Source organism: Hemitrygon akajei, chromosome 6 (genome assembly GCF_048418815.1).
Source record: "Hemitrygon akajei chromosome 6, sHemAka1.3, whole genome shotgun sequence".
NCBI lineage: Eukaryota > Metazoa > Chordata > Chondrichthyes > Myliobatiformes > Dasyatidae > Hemitrygon > Hemitrygon akajei.
The window spans coordinates 177,810,084-177,824,660 of NC_133129.1; the positions used below are offsets into that span (position 1 = coordinate 177,810,084).

Below are 14,577 nucleotides of genomic sequence, written 5' to 3' on the forward strand. Positions count from 1 at the left end.
ACACGAGGCTGTTTAGCAAGAGAAGAGCCCATGGAATTAGAGGGAAGTTACTAGTGTGGCTGGAGCATTGGCTGGTCGGCAGAAAACAGAGAGTGGGAATAAATGGATCCTATTCTGGCTGGCTGCTGGTTACCAGTGGAGTTCCACAGGGGTCAGTATTGGGACCGCTGCTTTTTACGATGTACTTCAGTGACCTGGACTACAGTATTAATGAATTTGTGACTAAATTTGCTGATGATACAAAGATAGGTGGAGGAGCGTGTAGTGTTGAGGAAACAGAGAGCCTGCAGAGACACTTAGATAGTTTAGTGGAATAGGCAAAGAAGTGGCAAATGAAATACAATGTTGGAAAGTGTATGGTCATGCACTTTGGTGGAAGAAATAAACAGGCAGACTATTATTCAGATAGGGAGAGAATTCAAAATGTAGAGATGCAAAGGGACTTGGAAGTCCTTGTGCAAGATACCCTAAAGGTTAACCTCTAGGTTGAGTTAGTTGTGAAGAAGGCGAATGCAATGTTGGCATTCATTTCTAGAGATGTAGAATATAAGAGCAGGGATGTGATGTTGAGGCTCCATAAGGCACTCGTGAGACCACACTTGTAGTATCGTGTGCAGTTTTGGACTCCTTATTTTAGAAAGGATATACAGTTGGCCCTCCTTATCCGCGAATTCTGCATCCATGAATTCAACCAACCACGAATCACGAAAACCTGGAAGTGCTCTTCCAGCACTTGTTGTTTGAGCATGTACAGACATTTTTTCTGGTCATCATTCCCTAAACAATGCAGTATAACAACTTTTTTACATAACGTTTACATTGTATTAGGTATTATAAGTAATCTAGAGATGATTTAAAGTATACGGGAGGATGTGCGTGGGTTATCGTGCATCTGGATCGAAAAACATCGGAAGTTCTCTTACTAAGTAAGTTGGAACAGGTACATCCAGTATTATTTAGCGTCAATTAGTCAAACGTTTGTCTTAGTATATAGTATATGTTTTACCTTTCTATGCATATAAAACACTTAAGAACGTACGTTTCAGCGCTGGGCTCGGGAAGTTCCCAAGTTCGATCTAGTGGCAGATCGCTATCCACTGCGCTCTCCACCATGCCGGGTTGATGTGGAGGATCAAAAACCCAAAACCCAATAATTAAACCACTGCGTTGCTTAGTAATAATTGTTGCTTTCATCGGGGCAGAGCCTTTCTCACTTTATCCTTTAAAATTGTTCCGATCATTGGCCGACATAACCTAATGCTTTTCCAATGACCGAATGCATTTCACCTCTTTCCAATCGCTTTATTATTTCCATTTTATTTTCAATCGTTATCGTGATTATTTTCGTGAACATTAACACTGTGGATTCAGATCTCTGCTGCTGGATCCTAATGTCCACCGCACTGAGACAGGTTAAATAAGGTCTTGTGTTCCGCTGGGTCCTAAGGTCCACCACATTGAGACAGGTCCGCGAGGGGTCCTGGAACCAATCCCTTGCGGATAAGGAGGGCCGACTGTACTGACATTGGAGAGGGTTCAGAGAAGATTTACGAGAATAATTCCAGGAATGAAATGGTTACAGTATGAGGAACGTCTGGCAGCTCTTGGGCTGTATTTGCTGGAGTTCAGGAGAATGAGGGGATCTCAGAAATATTCTGAATGTTAACAGGCCTGATAAGATTAGATATGGCAAAGTTATTTCCCATGGTAGGGGATGCTAGGACAAGAGGGCACGACTTCAGGATTGAAGGACATTCATTTAGAACAGAAATTACTTTAGTCAGAAGGTGGTAAATCTGTGGGATTTGTTGCCACGAGTGGCTGTGGAGGCCAAGTCATTGGGTGTATTTAAGGCAGAGACATATGGGTTCTTGATTAGCCAGGGCATCAAAGGGTATGGGGTGAAAGCAGGGGAGTGGGAATGACTGGAAGAATTAGATCAGCCCATGATTGAAAGGCAGAGCAGACCTGATGGGCCAAATGGCCTACTTCTGCTCCTGTATCTTATTGTCTATTTCTTAATACTAAGAAATGCCCTTTCTGTCTAACACCACACACAGAGGAACAAATATGTTCACCTTTCTCCAGACCAAAAAGCAACCATTCACCATTAATCTTCTTTTTATCACAATTAAGAAAATCTCTTAATCACAAAGTCAATTTTATTTCACAGGCTTCAATAACGCTGACAAGCCCTTTTATTGCACTTTATCAAATAACCTTTGAAAATACAATCAACCTGCAATGATTTTCATCAACTCACTATTACTTCATGAAATATGCATTCAGGTATTTAAATATGATTTGCCTTTAACAAATCTATATATGCTTTCTTTAAGATCCAAAGTTCAAAGTAAGTTTATTATCAAAGAACATACATATCACCATATTATACTGAGATTAATTTTCTTATGGGTATTCACAGTAAATACAAAGACACAACAGAATCAATGAAAAACTACACTGACAGTGTGTAAAAGACAACAAATTGTGCAAATACAAAAACAAGATAATAATATTGAGAATATGAATTTCACCAGCAATCAACTTTCGAGCTATTTCACTCCCCCCTTTTCCAGTTTTGCTTTATCACCTGCCACCTTGTATTTCTACCTCCTCTCCCCCCTCCCCCCACCATCTTCTTATTCTGACATCTTTCCCTCTTCCCTTCCAGTCCTGATGAAGGTTCTTGGCCCAAATTGTAGAGAGTTTACTCTTTTTCCACAGATGCTGCTAACCTGCTGAGTTTCTACGGCATTTTGTGTGCGAGTTGTAGAGTCCTTGAAAGTGAGTCCATAGGTTGTGGGATCAGTTCGGCGTTGAGGTGAGTGAAGTTATCCACTCTGGTTCAGGAGCCTGATGGTTGAAGGGTAATAACTGCTCCTGAACCTGGTGGTGTGGGATCTAAGCTCCTGTTTCCCCTTTCCCAATGGCAGCAGCGAGATTGGAGTACGGGTGCTTGATGATGGATACTGCTTTTCTGTGATGTGCTCAAGGGTGGGGAGCGCTTTCCCTGCGATAGACTGGGTTGTATCCACTACTTTTTGTAGGCTTTTCTGTTCAAGAAAAATCCAATTCCAATTTCTAAATGAGAAATTTATTTTGTCCTGAGTTATAAGTTTTCCCGGTAAAGAGGTTAAACTAATTAGCATGAGGTTGCCGAGTTATGTTTTAAACATGTACTATATGTAGTTTTCCTCCAACATATTTTGGGTGGCACAATGGTACAATTAGTCGAGCCACTACCTCACCGTGCCATAGTCCTGGGTTCAATCCTGACCTCAGGTACTACATGTATGAAGTTTGCACATTCTCCCTATAACAGCATGGGTTTCCCCGGGTGCTCCTGTTTTTACCCTCATCCCAAAGATGTGCACATTGTTTGGTTAACTGACCACTGTAAATTCCTCCAGTGTACAAAAACTGAAGTTGATGAGTATGTGGGAAGAATGAAAAAGAATGGGACTAATGCAAATGGGTGGCTGATGGTCAGCCAGGACATGATGGGCCAAAGGACTGCTTCTGTGCTACATGTATTTGTGCCTAGCCATTCTATATCCAGGAAAATCAGAAAGACACAGCCCAGACCTCCAGAACTTTCACCATTCAGTAATTTTGGATATCAATCCAAAGTTGGTGACTTCAAACTTTATTATCGGATTCATGATATACTACCCTGAGATTCATTTTCCTGTAGGTCAGAATCAGGTTTATTTTCACCAGCATGTGACGTGAAATTTGTTAACTGAGCAGTAGCAGTTCAATGCAATACATAATATAGAAGAAAAAAACAAAATGGTAATAACTAAATCAATTACAGTATACATATATTGAATAGATTAAAAATTGTGCAAAACAAATTCTGTATATTAGAAAAGTGAGGTAGTGTCCAAGGGTTCAATGTCCAATTAGGAATCGGATGGCAGAGGGGAAGAAGCTATTCCTGAATTGCTGAGTGTGTGCCTTCAGGCTTCTGTACCTCCTACCTGATGACAACAGCGAGTAAAGGGCATGGCCTGGGTACTGGAGGTCCTTAATAATGAACTCTACATTTCTGAGACACTGCTCCCTGAAGATGTCCTGGGTACTGTGTAGGCTAGTACCCAAGATGGAGCCGACTAAATTTACAACCCTCTACAGCTTCTTTCGGTCCTGTGCTGTAGCCCTCTCCCCCCTTACCAGACAGTGATGCAGCCTGTCAGAATGCTCTCCATGGTACATCTATAGAAGTTTTTGAGTGTTTATGTTGACACACCAAATCTCTTTAAACTCCTAATGAAGTATAGCCGCTGTCTTGTCTTCTTTATAACTATATTGATATGTTGGGACCAGGTTAGATCCTCAGAGATCTTGACACCCAGGAATTTGAAACTGCTCACTCTCTCCACTTTTGATCCCTCTATGAGGATTGGTATGTGTTCCTTCGCTTTACCCTTCCTGAAGTCCACAATCAGCTCTTTTGTCTTACTGACATTGAGTGCCAGGTTGTTGCTGAGACATCACTCCACTAGTTGGCATATCTCACCCCTGTATGCCCTCTCGTCACCATCTGAGATTCTACCAATGGCTGTATTGTCAGCAAATTTATAGACGGTATTTGAGTTATGTCTACCACACAGTCACGGGCATTTAGAGAGTAGAGCAGTAGGCTAAGCACACACCCCTGAGGTGCACCAGTGATGATCGTCAGCGAGGAGGAGATGTTATCACTAATCCGCACAGATTGTGGTCTTCCGGTTGCAGAGGGAGGTACAGAAGCCCAGGCTCTGCAACTTCTCATCAGGATTGTGGGAATGATGACATTAAACGCTGAGTTATGGTTGATGAACCGCATCCTGACACAGGTGTTGGTGTTGTCCAGGTCTAAAGCCGTGTGACGAGCCATTGAGATTGTCTCTGCCGTTGACCTATTGTGGCAATAGGCAAATTGCAACGGGTCCAGGGCCTTGCTGAGGCAGGAGTTCATTCTAGTCATGACCAACATCTCAAAGCATTTCATCACTGTAGATGTGAGCACTACCAGGTAATAGTCATTAAGGCAACAGACATTATTTTTCTAAGACACTTGTATAATTGTTGCCATTTTGAAGCAAGTGGGAACTTCTGCCCATAGCAGTGAGAGGTTGAAAATGCCCTTGAATACACCCGGGAATATCACAACTGTAGTTGTATTCTCCCTTTCAAAGTGGGCATAGAAGGTGTTGAGTTCATCTGGTCATGAAGTATCGCTGCCATTCATGCTATTGAGTTTTGCTTTGTAGGAAGTAATGTTTTGCAAACCCTGTCAGAGTTGTCATGCATCCGATGTCACCTCCAACCTCGTTCAAAATTCTTTCTATGCCCTTAAAATAGCTGTCCGCAAATCATACCTGGTTTTCTGGTACAGGCCTGGGTCACCAGACTTGAATGCCACAGATCTAGCCTTCATCAGATCATGTACCTCCTTCATCCACGGCTTTTGGTTTGGGAATGTACAGCAAGTCTTTTTAGGCACACACTCATCCACACAGGTTTTAATGAGGTCGGTAACAACTGCAGCATACTCATCCAGGTTTGAAGATGAATCCCTGAATACAGTCCAGTCCACCAATTCAAATTAGTGCTGTAGGCACTCCTGTGTTTCCCTTGTCCATACCTTCTTGGTCCTCACTACTGGTGCTGCAGTCTTCAGTCTCTGCCTATTCTCAGGGAGTAGAAGTACAGACAGGTGATCAGACTTCTGGAAGTGAGGGTGTGGAATAGCACAATACGCATTCTTGATGGTGTAGCAATGGTCCAGTGTGTTGTTGCCTCTGGTATTGCAAGTAATCCATTGATGGTAATTGCTTAGTGATTTTTTTCAGACTGGCCTGGTTAAAATCTCCCAAAACGATGGTGAAGGCATTAGGATGCGCCGTTTCGTGTTTGTTAATCCCATTGCTCAGATCATCTAAAACCTGATTGACATTGACCTGAGGTGGAATGTATACTTCTACAAAATAACCCTAGAGAACTCTCGTGATCGGTAAAAAGGATGGCACTTTACTGCTAGGTCCATTGAGCAGTCCTAATGTCCCTCTGATTCAGAACCCTAGCACTGAGATCATCGATTTTATTCATCAGAGTCTGCACCTTTGGCAACAAGATAGTCAATATTGGGAGTTTAAAACTCCATTTTCTTAAACACACTTGTATCCCCGACCTGCAACCACATTTCCTATGTGGACCCTTTCGTCCACAATGTGTTGTTTCCGTCAGTTTTAAGCAGCGATAGTTCGTTTAAATGCATTAACACATCTTTGTTGACTGTAATGACCTTGGAAGCAGTTGTGCTTTTTAACTGTATCAAGCTGAAATGACAATATTTAATCATATCCATTAAGATTACTGCTGCCACTTGAGTTGCCCCTAGGCGCCCTGGAAATAATCGCACAGTACAAAAGTATAAATGGAAAAACTACACAGAAAGATTGAGAAGCAACCAATGTGTGGACTAACTGTGTAAACACAAAAAGGATAAAAAAGATTGATGTGGAGAACACGAGTTGTAGAGTCCTTAAAAGTGAGTCCATAGGTTGCATTCAGTTAACAGTTCAGTGCCATGGTTCAGGAGTCTGAACCAGCGTGGAAGACTTAACCAAGTATAGCCAGCATTACATTAAAAATGATAAAACTCTTACAAGGAATAGGTTGCATGCAGGGAGGACATTTCCCTGACCAGAAACATCCTTCCTGCTACTTGAAACTGAAAACAGGAGAAATTTCTTGAAGGGAATTGAAAGATATGGAAATAATGACAAAAAAGGTAGATGAATAATAGAACAGGTACAAATGACCAGATAGCCTATTCCTGGTTCCAATTCTTCTGTTTTATTGCTTGCATGTTTTTTCTCTACATGGAGTACCGTAACATTTCTTTACATGGTATATAATCACAATGTATTCATTCAATACGTTTTGCCACTCATTACCTCCATGCTTATATCTACACAAGTCTCCTCTGTGATAAAAAGGTTATTTGGATTTCTATTACAAATGTTCCCGAAAAGCACAGTGAGGTATTTTACAGGTTTTTTTTTTTTAAGAGCTGCAGTTTGGAGTTTGGCTCCAATCCTTTCAATGCCAAGTCCCCAACTGGTACATCCTTACTGGCAAAAGTTCAGAAACTTCCAATCAACCATACTACAGTATTTTGATGAATATAGTCGGCCCTTCTTATCCGCGGGCTCCACATGCACGGATTCAACCAACCGCGGATCAGGAAAACCCGGAAGTTCTCTCTCCAGAACTCGTTGTTTAAGGATGCACAGACTTTTTTCTTGTCATTATTCCCTAACCAATACAGTATAGCAGCTATTTACATAGCATTTACATTAGGTATTATAAGTAATCTAGAGATGATTTAAAGTATACGGGAGGATGTGCATAGGTTACCGCGGATCGGGATTGGGAAAAAACGGAAGTTCTCTCTCCAGCACTTGTTTGAGCATGTACAGACTTTTTTTCCATCATTATTCCCTAAACAAAACAGTATAGCAACTATATACACAGCATTAACTTTGTATTAGGTATAAGTAAGTCGGAACAGGTACATCCGGTATTATTTAGCGTCAGTTAGTAAAACGTTTGTCAGCATATAATATATATTTTACGTTTCTATGCATATAAAACACTTAAGAAACGTATGTATTTCAATAACTAAACCACAGCATTGCTTAGTAATAATTGTAGCTTTCATCGGGGCAGGGCGTTTCACATGCTCCATTATTCTCACTTTATCCTTTAAAATTGTTCCTATCATTGACTGACTGTAGCCTAATGCTTTTCCAATGACCAATGGCATTTCACCTCTTTCCAATTGCTTTAAAATTTCCACTTTATTTTCCAATCATGATCGTTTTCTGTCAACGGAATAGGAACAGCAGCAGCCATGGGTCCCGAGCTCTGCCAGGTCCTAAAATTCACCGCACTGACAGAGGTTAAATAAGGGACTTGAGCATCCACGTTTTTTGGTATCCATGGGGAGTCCCAGAACCAATCCCCCGCGGATAAGGAGGGCCGACTGTATATCAAGTAAATTTCAGGTAGTGAAATTACCAATAATGAATCACAGTGGCTATCACAAAATCTGTTTTTAATTGTTGCCATGGTACAAAGTGCTATCAAGAAAATTGGATCCCAGATATGATGGAAATTTGCCAGAATGGATTTAGTTCAGAAACAAATTTGGTGCTGTTTGAACAGTTTAAACACTGGCTCAGATAGACTGGGGGCCCCTCTCTCCACAATACTTTGTAGCAATTTACCCCCTTAATATGATGAACTGAATACCGAGGCTTTGGGCCTACTCGGGGATTCAGTTTGGTTCAGAATGTTGTTGTTGTTGCTTGCTTCTACGTTTGCGCGAATTGCTTTTTTCTCTTTTTCTGTGCACAGAAAGGGTTGGGGGTTGGTCTTTTTTAAAAATTGGGTCCTTTCGGATTTCTTGCTACCTGTAAGCAAACAAATCTCAAGGCTGAATAATTTATACATTCTTTGATAATATGTATTTTGAACTTTGATGCTGAAATTATAAAGATTAACAACAGTAAGTTGATTAAGTATTGTTGAACTTTTGATATTTTATTTATATATGGAGGCAATGCAAGCTACAGACACCAGAATTCTATGGATCAGGGCAAATTAAATATTTAAGATTGGGCTTAATTCCTCAGGCCTGATTTCCAATGAAAAATTTCTACTGAACTATAATGTGTTCGGGGCATTTATGAAAGTAACATGGGGTATTAGTTTTCCTCAGAGAGGAGGTGGTTTACCTAATACTGTGATCCAGGATTGACAAATTACCAGTTGGTCTTAACTATTAGTATCTTAGAATAAATTGAATTAAGACATGGAAGTTGACTAGGGGCAGCTGGACTCAGCCTTAAACCAGAAATATGCAATGAATTGACTTCTGTGGAACAGCTGTCCTCCCAGAAGAGGGATGAAATATCAAGAACAAAAAAAGGACATGTCACTTAATATATAATAGGGTTGCACAAATCTGCTCTGACGGTGCAATACTGGAGGGGTAGGGGAAAAAGGAAAGGAGTTAAAGTACATGGAACAATATTCAATTGGATCACAAAATGAATTCTGCAAGAACTTAAGTGGTTTCCTATCAGTGGCAGAAGGCAAAGCTGAAATGCAATACAGCTGACACCTATAACAAAAAGCGAACATCCCCCCACCCCCCATATCTGCTCCACTATTCAAGATTGTGCTGATCTTGCATCTTGAACTTCTGAATGGACATTAAACCCATGAATACTAACTCATTACTTTTTTTATTTCTATTTTTGTACAACTTATTTAATTTTTAATATACAGGTTGACCTTTACTAATCCAGCACCGTTGAGACCTGCGGAGTGCCAGATTAGTGAAAATGCCGAATTACAGAAGGATCACATTAAGCAATAGCTAACCGCCTCATCATACCTTTAAAATATCATGTAACTCAGTACAAGTTAGATAATAATGAAACAGAAATATTAAATGAGTAGCAAGTGAAGTTTTAATAGAGTAATATACTGTACAGGCATAGATAAAATAAAGAGTACAGGTAAATGTACAGGCGTTAACTTATACAGAACAGTTGAGCACTTCCGCTTCTAAAGTGAGACGTTTAATATACCTTCAGGCAAAGTTACATGTTTGCAAGTGTGGGGTTGTCAGGATCATCAACATCTTCATCTTGAAAAATGAGTGAAGCATCAGGAACTGGTGCTGAAACTGGCACAACAGTTTCTTCAAAAACTGTTGGTGCTGGTGGCAGCACATCTGGGTGAGCAGAAGTAGTCAGGGAAAGGAGGTCTTCTATATGCCACATTTCATGTGATCGCCAGGTAGTCGGGAATTCGGCGCTGAGCTCTTCCCTCTTCACTCGCAGTTACTGAAGAATCCTCGTTAGTTTCTTTTCCTCCGCTTAGTAATATGCTTAAATTCAGTGGGTTGCCACGTCTGATCTGAAGTCGTAGGCAGAAGTGAACGGAGCACCAGCTGGGTGACAATGTGCGACTGCCGGCAGGCGGACTGACCCAGCGCGCACCAGCTCCCCCACCGCTGGTGGGTGAGATGGATGGGTGCTGGGCGGCCGCGCCTCACGCAAATGATATTAATAAATGCAGGAAAACAAGCAGGAATCGCCTGTCTGTACTTACAAGAGTGTGCCAACATGTGAACAGATCTAGTGCAACCAAAACAATGTGCAGCAGATTGGTACGGTGGCCCAGGAAATTTGAAATCAGTGCCGGATTATCGAAGGAACAGGATTACAGGTAGTCGGATTAATGAAGGTCGACTGTATTACTGTAATTCTATTATGCATTGCATTATACTGCTGCTGCAAAGTCAACAAATTTCACAACATATGCTGGTGATATTAAAAATTGTTCTCAGCCTAGAATATATTTAACTTCTCTGCACTCTGAAGTGTGTATAAAAATGTCTCAACTCAATTGTATAATTAGATAATAACATATCTTGTGATTATGACACTAGACCTCCAGCTGAAAGATACAGCCCCTTTGTATTTACTTTGCCAATCTGTCAGAAATACGTGGTATCAATGAAGTCACTTTGCAGTCTTCTAAATTCTAATGAGTATAGGTCATGTTTTATATATATTTCTCCATATCCAAATTCTTAAGACTAATCCGGTTACTGTGTCTCAAAGGCAAATTGATTCTTCTTTAAGCAAATCTAAACTAAACTCTGTCATCTCAACAATTGCAACACAGCTTCCTTATTTAATAATCCAACCCTATTTAAATGACATACAATTCTCTTTTCAAATGGCTAGCTTGCTATAACTGCATGCCTACTTTGCATTCTTCACACTGAAGAATTGTCTGTGACCAGTGATGCTCTACCGGGGGGGGGGCAGTGGTTGGATTTGGGACTCCTCCTTTTCACGTCAATGATTTGGATGATGGAATTGATGGCTTGTGGCCAGGCTTGTGGACGATATGAAGATAGGTGGAGGGGCAGGTAGTGCTGAGGAAGCAGGGAGTCTGCAAAAGGGCTTAAGATTGGGAAAATGGGCCTAGAAGCAGCAAATAGAACATAATGTAGGTAAGTCACGTATTTTGGTAGAAGGAATAAAAGCATAGATTTTCTAAAAGGGGGGAAATTCAAAACTCAGGTGCAAAGGGACTTGCGAGTCCTTGTGCAGGATTCCCTACTAAAAGTTATAAACACGAGAACGTCAGCAGATGCTGAAAATACAAAACAATACACACAAAATACTGGAGGAGCTAAGCAGGTCAAGCAGCATCTATGAAATGAATAGATAGTAAAGTTTTGGGCTAAGACCCCTCTTCAGGTTAACTTGCAGGTTGAATAGGTGGTAAGGAAGGCAAATGCAATGCTGGCATTCATTTTGAGAGGACTAGAATATAAAAGCAAGGAAATAATGCTGAGGCTTCATAAGGTATTAGTTAGACTGCACTTGAAGTATTGAATCCCAGTATTGAAGTAGAGATGCATTCTTTGCTCATATTATTGATGATGCCATAGCAACCAACTGCTGTTAATTAACAGCTGAGGCCAAGTTTAGATGGGGAAATGGACAAGATTAGTCTATGAAGTGGTACTGTCAGGGATGAGACTCCAGGCTTGGAGTTCATGGAAGAAAGGTGGTGAAGGAGGTGTTCAAGGGGTCAGTGGGTTAAAGTATGGTGACTTCATGGAATAGATTAAAAAACCAAGAGATTATTTGAAGGAGCTGATGTAAGAGCTGGCCACAGCTATTGTAGCTTCCCACAGTGCATCTTCCCATCAGAGAAAATGCCTCGCAGGTGAAGCTCTACACTCTGAGATGTCCTTGGATTGACGAGGGCGTGGCAAAGGAGGGACTCAGCTATGCGGTGGACAAATCAAAGAATGCCTGCGGAGAAGTGCAAAATGAAGTTGTGAGGGTAACAACTACAGGGATCAATATGTTGGCACGTGGGGAGGATGTTTCCCATGACTGAAATCTCCTCCCTGCCACTTAAAACTGAAATGAGGAGAAATTCTTCTCTTGGTGTTATAACAATTGTAGATTTGAGTTTTGGCTATGTTTTTGTACCTTTATTTATAGAGTACCTGAATAGCTCCACATGCCACTGAAATGTTGCGTAGCTTTGTACCCTCCAGGTCTAGTTACTCCAACTGTTTCATTTTTCACTCTTTCTGAGATAGAAGTCTTCTGCCTGTGGTCAATCTCCTATTGGGTACTGTTCATCTATTCATTGTCTTGGTTGTTCTCAATCTGATGGCATGACCATCAATTTCTCTAACTTCTGATAATCTCTCATTTCCCCTCAATCTGGTGGCCCTCTCATCCCTTCTCTTTCCCCTTCCTTGTCAAGACCTACCCATCACCTCCCTTTAGTTCCCCACCTCTTCTTTATTCCATTATCTAGTGTCCTCTGCTATCAGATTCCCTCTTCTTCAGCCAGTTAATGAAAAGCTTGCCTTTGAAATTTCATAATGAAAACTTAGTTTTTGAGAACAAGTGCATGTATCAGTAAGATAGACTGCAGCATACTTCTAAATTTTTGCTCCTTCAAAGTTTGGTAAAACTAATACTTACTAAATTCTGTGTGCCTAACCACAACCACATCAGAAAGATATTGCTAGCACGGACACTTGCAAGTCTGGCATCTTAACCTCTACCTCATAAATACAATAATCTCAATTACCCTAACATGAAATGCAACATGAACAAATTGAAATGTGCATATAAAAATGAATATTGCTTAGAAATGGCCATAGAACTTACCTTATATCTTTGCGTTGGTAACATCCACGAAGAAGTTTAGAAACTAAATCCTCCAAAAAGTCCCAGTTATCGACCAGCAAAGCATCTTCCAACTCCTGGAAATTAATGAAAAAGTAAATATTAATAATTAATGTCATACTTATCTAAATTAACTCCATTTACAATTCCTCAGCTGATACAGATCCATCTGTAATATTTGATAACTTTCTACCACCTATTTGGTATCATTTGCAATGTTACTAATTATCCCTTGTACATTCATAACCAAATCAGTGATAGAGATATCAAGACGAAGAACGACTCAGAGCACAGAAGTACATAATCAGGTCATACTACTTCAATCCATTCCAAGGCTAAAATGATAGCAACGATCTCACATGTGAATACTGGTATTTTGTCTGATAATCTTTTCTTCATAGTCAACTGAAACTTTGGAACACAGACAGAAACACCTGAATGACCTGTCACTGGATCTTTTGAACTCTCTGTGTAGCTAGCTGCTTCTTCTCCTTCTATTGTTTTTTTTATTTGCAGTTGGTAGACCAACTAAAAAGGTGCATTACTAGCAACTACTGAACTGGAGTGTGAGGAGGATTCAGAAGAGTGGTCCTAAAACTGACCAGCACCACCCCCAAGAAGAAATAATGTCAATAGTAAGGACAATAATAACTAACTAAATAAGTAAATAAATAAACACTCGACACTATAGACTTTAATTGTGTTCAACAATCCAACAAGTTTCAAGAATTGCTTATGCTTCTCTCATGGTTCTTGACTAGATCCCACCACACTACGCAGAGTCACAATATTGCATCCAAGGACCTGCCTTCTCTCCCAGCCATATGCCCTACATTCCAATAACACGTGAGACTCTCACTGTCTACATTCACCTTAAGTATGTTTAAGTCTAAGCCAAGTAATTATAACTTCCTCCCTTTTGGGCCCTCCTCTAAAGTGCAGTAATCTTTTTCTGAGTTCCATATAAATGTCTTCCCTTCAATCATATGCCCCACAGCCCCTGCCAGATCAAGAGAACATGATACTTAATTAAAATCACCTCCACCTTAGTGGAATATTAAGGTGAAGAACTCTGACCTTCATAGATTGTTTAGCCAGCCTATCGACTTCCACCCTTCCATGAGCTGGGATCCATAAATACTGCAGCTATAATAATGTTTAACTTTCAACAAAACACCTGGATGACTATTGGATACACCCATCTTAGAACTGCACAATACAGAGAAGGAATCAGAACAGACAAAAAACACATTTAGGGGTACATCCTCTATTTACTGAAATGCAAGGATTGCTAACATTTTCTATAATTTAAACTGCAAGTTTATTAGATAACCTTTTTCTAATTGACATTCTGAGACATTCACTGCTGCACCAGCATTATGAGGTCTCTGGAGCCATCTGCAAACACTAGAAACATTCCCTAATATTGATGATGCAAGCTTGTGAGCTTTCACTTTCTAGTGTTCCGAATGAAGGGAGCAAAGTCGCCCCCCCCCTTTGAGAATCGCAAAATCGCTATTATTTCGGGTCTGATACCCAGGAAATGAGAGAGATACACATCATGTCAGTAATGAGAGAGAGAGACGTAGGATCACAGCAAAGGCAGTTGTTATAGACAACGCAGAATACACAACAAGGTGGAATGTCTCCTATTGACAAAGAGAGAGATTACTGCTATTGTCTCTTGAAGGAGGAATTGTGTATTGAGTACTGTACTATTCATTGAAACCCCTCGGGGCAGCCAGAGTGGTCTGGTTGAGGGATTGCATCA

The 14,577-nt window shown here is 40.6% G+C and overlaps 1 protein-coding gene across 2 annotated transcripts in view; it reads right to left on the reverse strand.

Moving 5' to 3' along the window:
- The window catches only part of LOC140729716 (uncharacterized), a 92,711-nt gene that overhangs the window by 46,474 nt on the left and 31,660 nt on the right, over positions 1 to 14,577 (reverse strand). For both annotated transcript variants that reach the window (XM_073049827.1, XM_073049826.1), the window contains exon 2: positions 12,789 to 12,883. In XM_073049827.1, coding sequence (XP_072905928.1) covers positions 12,789 to 12,883 — 95 coding nt within the window. The remainder of the gene's footprint in view (positions 1 to 12,788; positions 12,884 to 14,577) is intronic.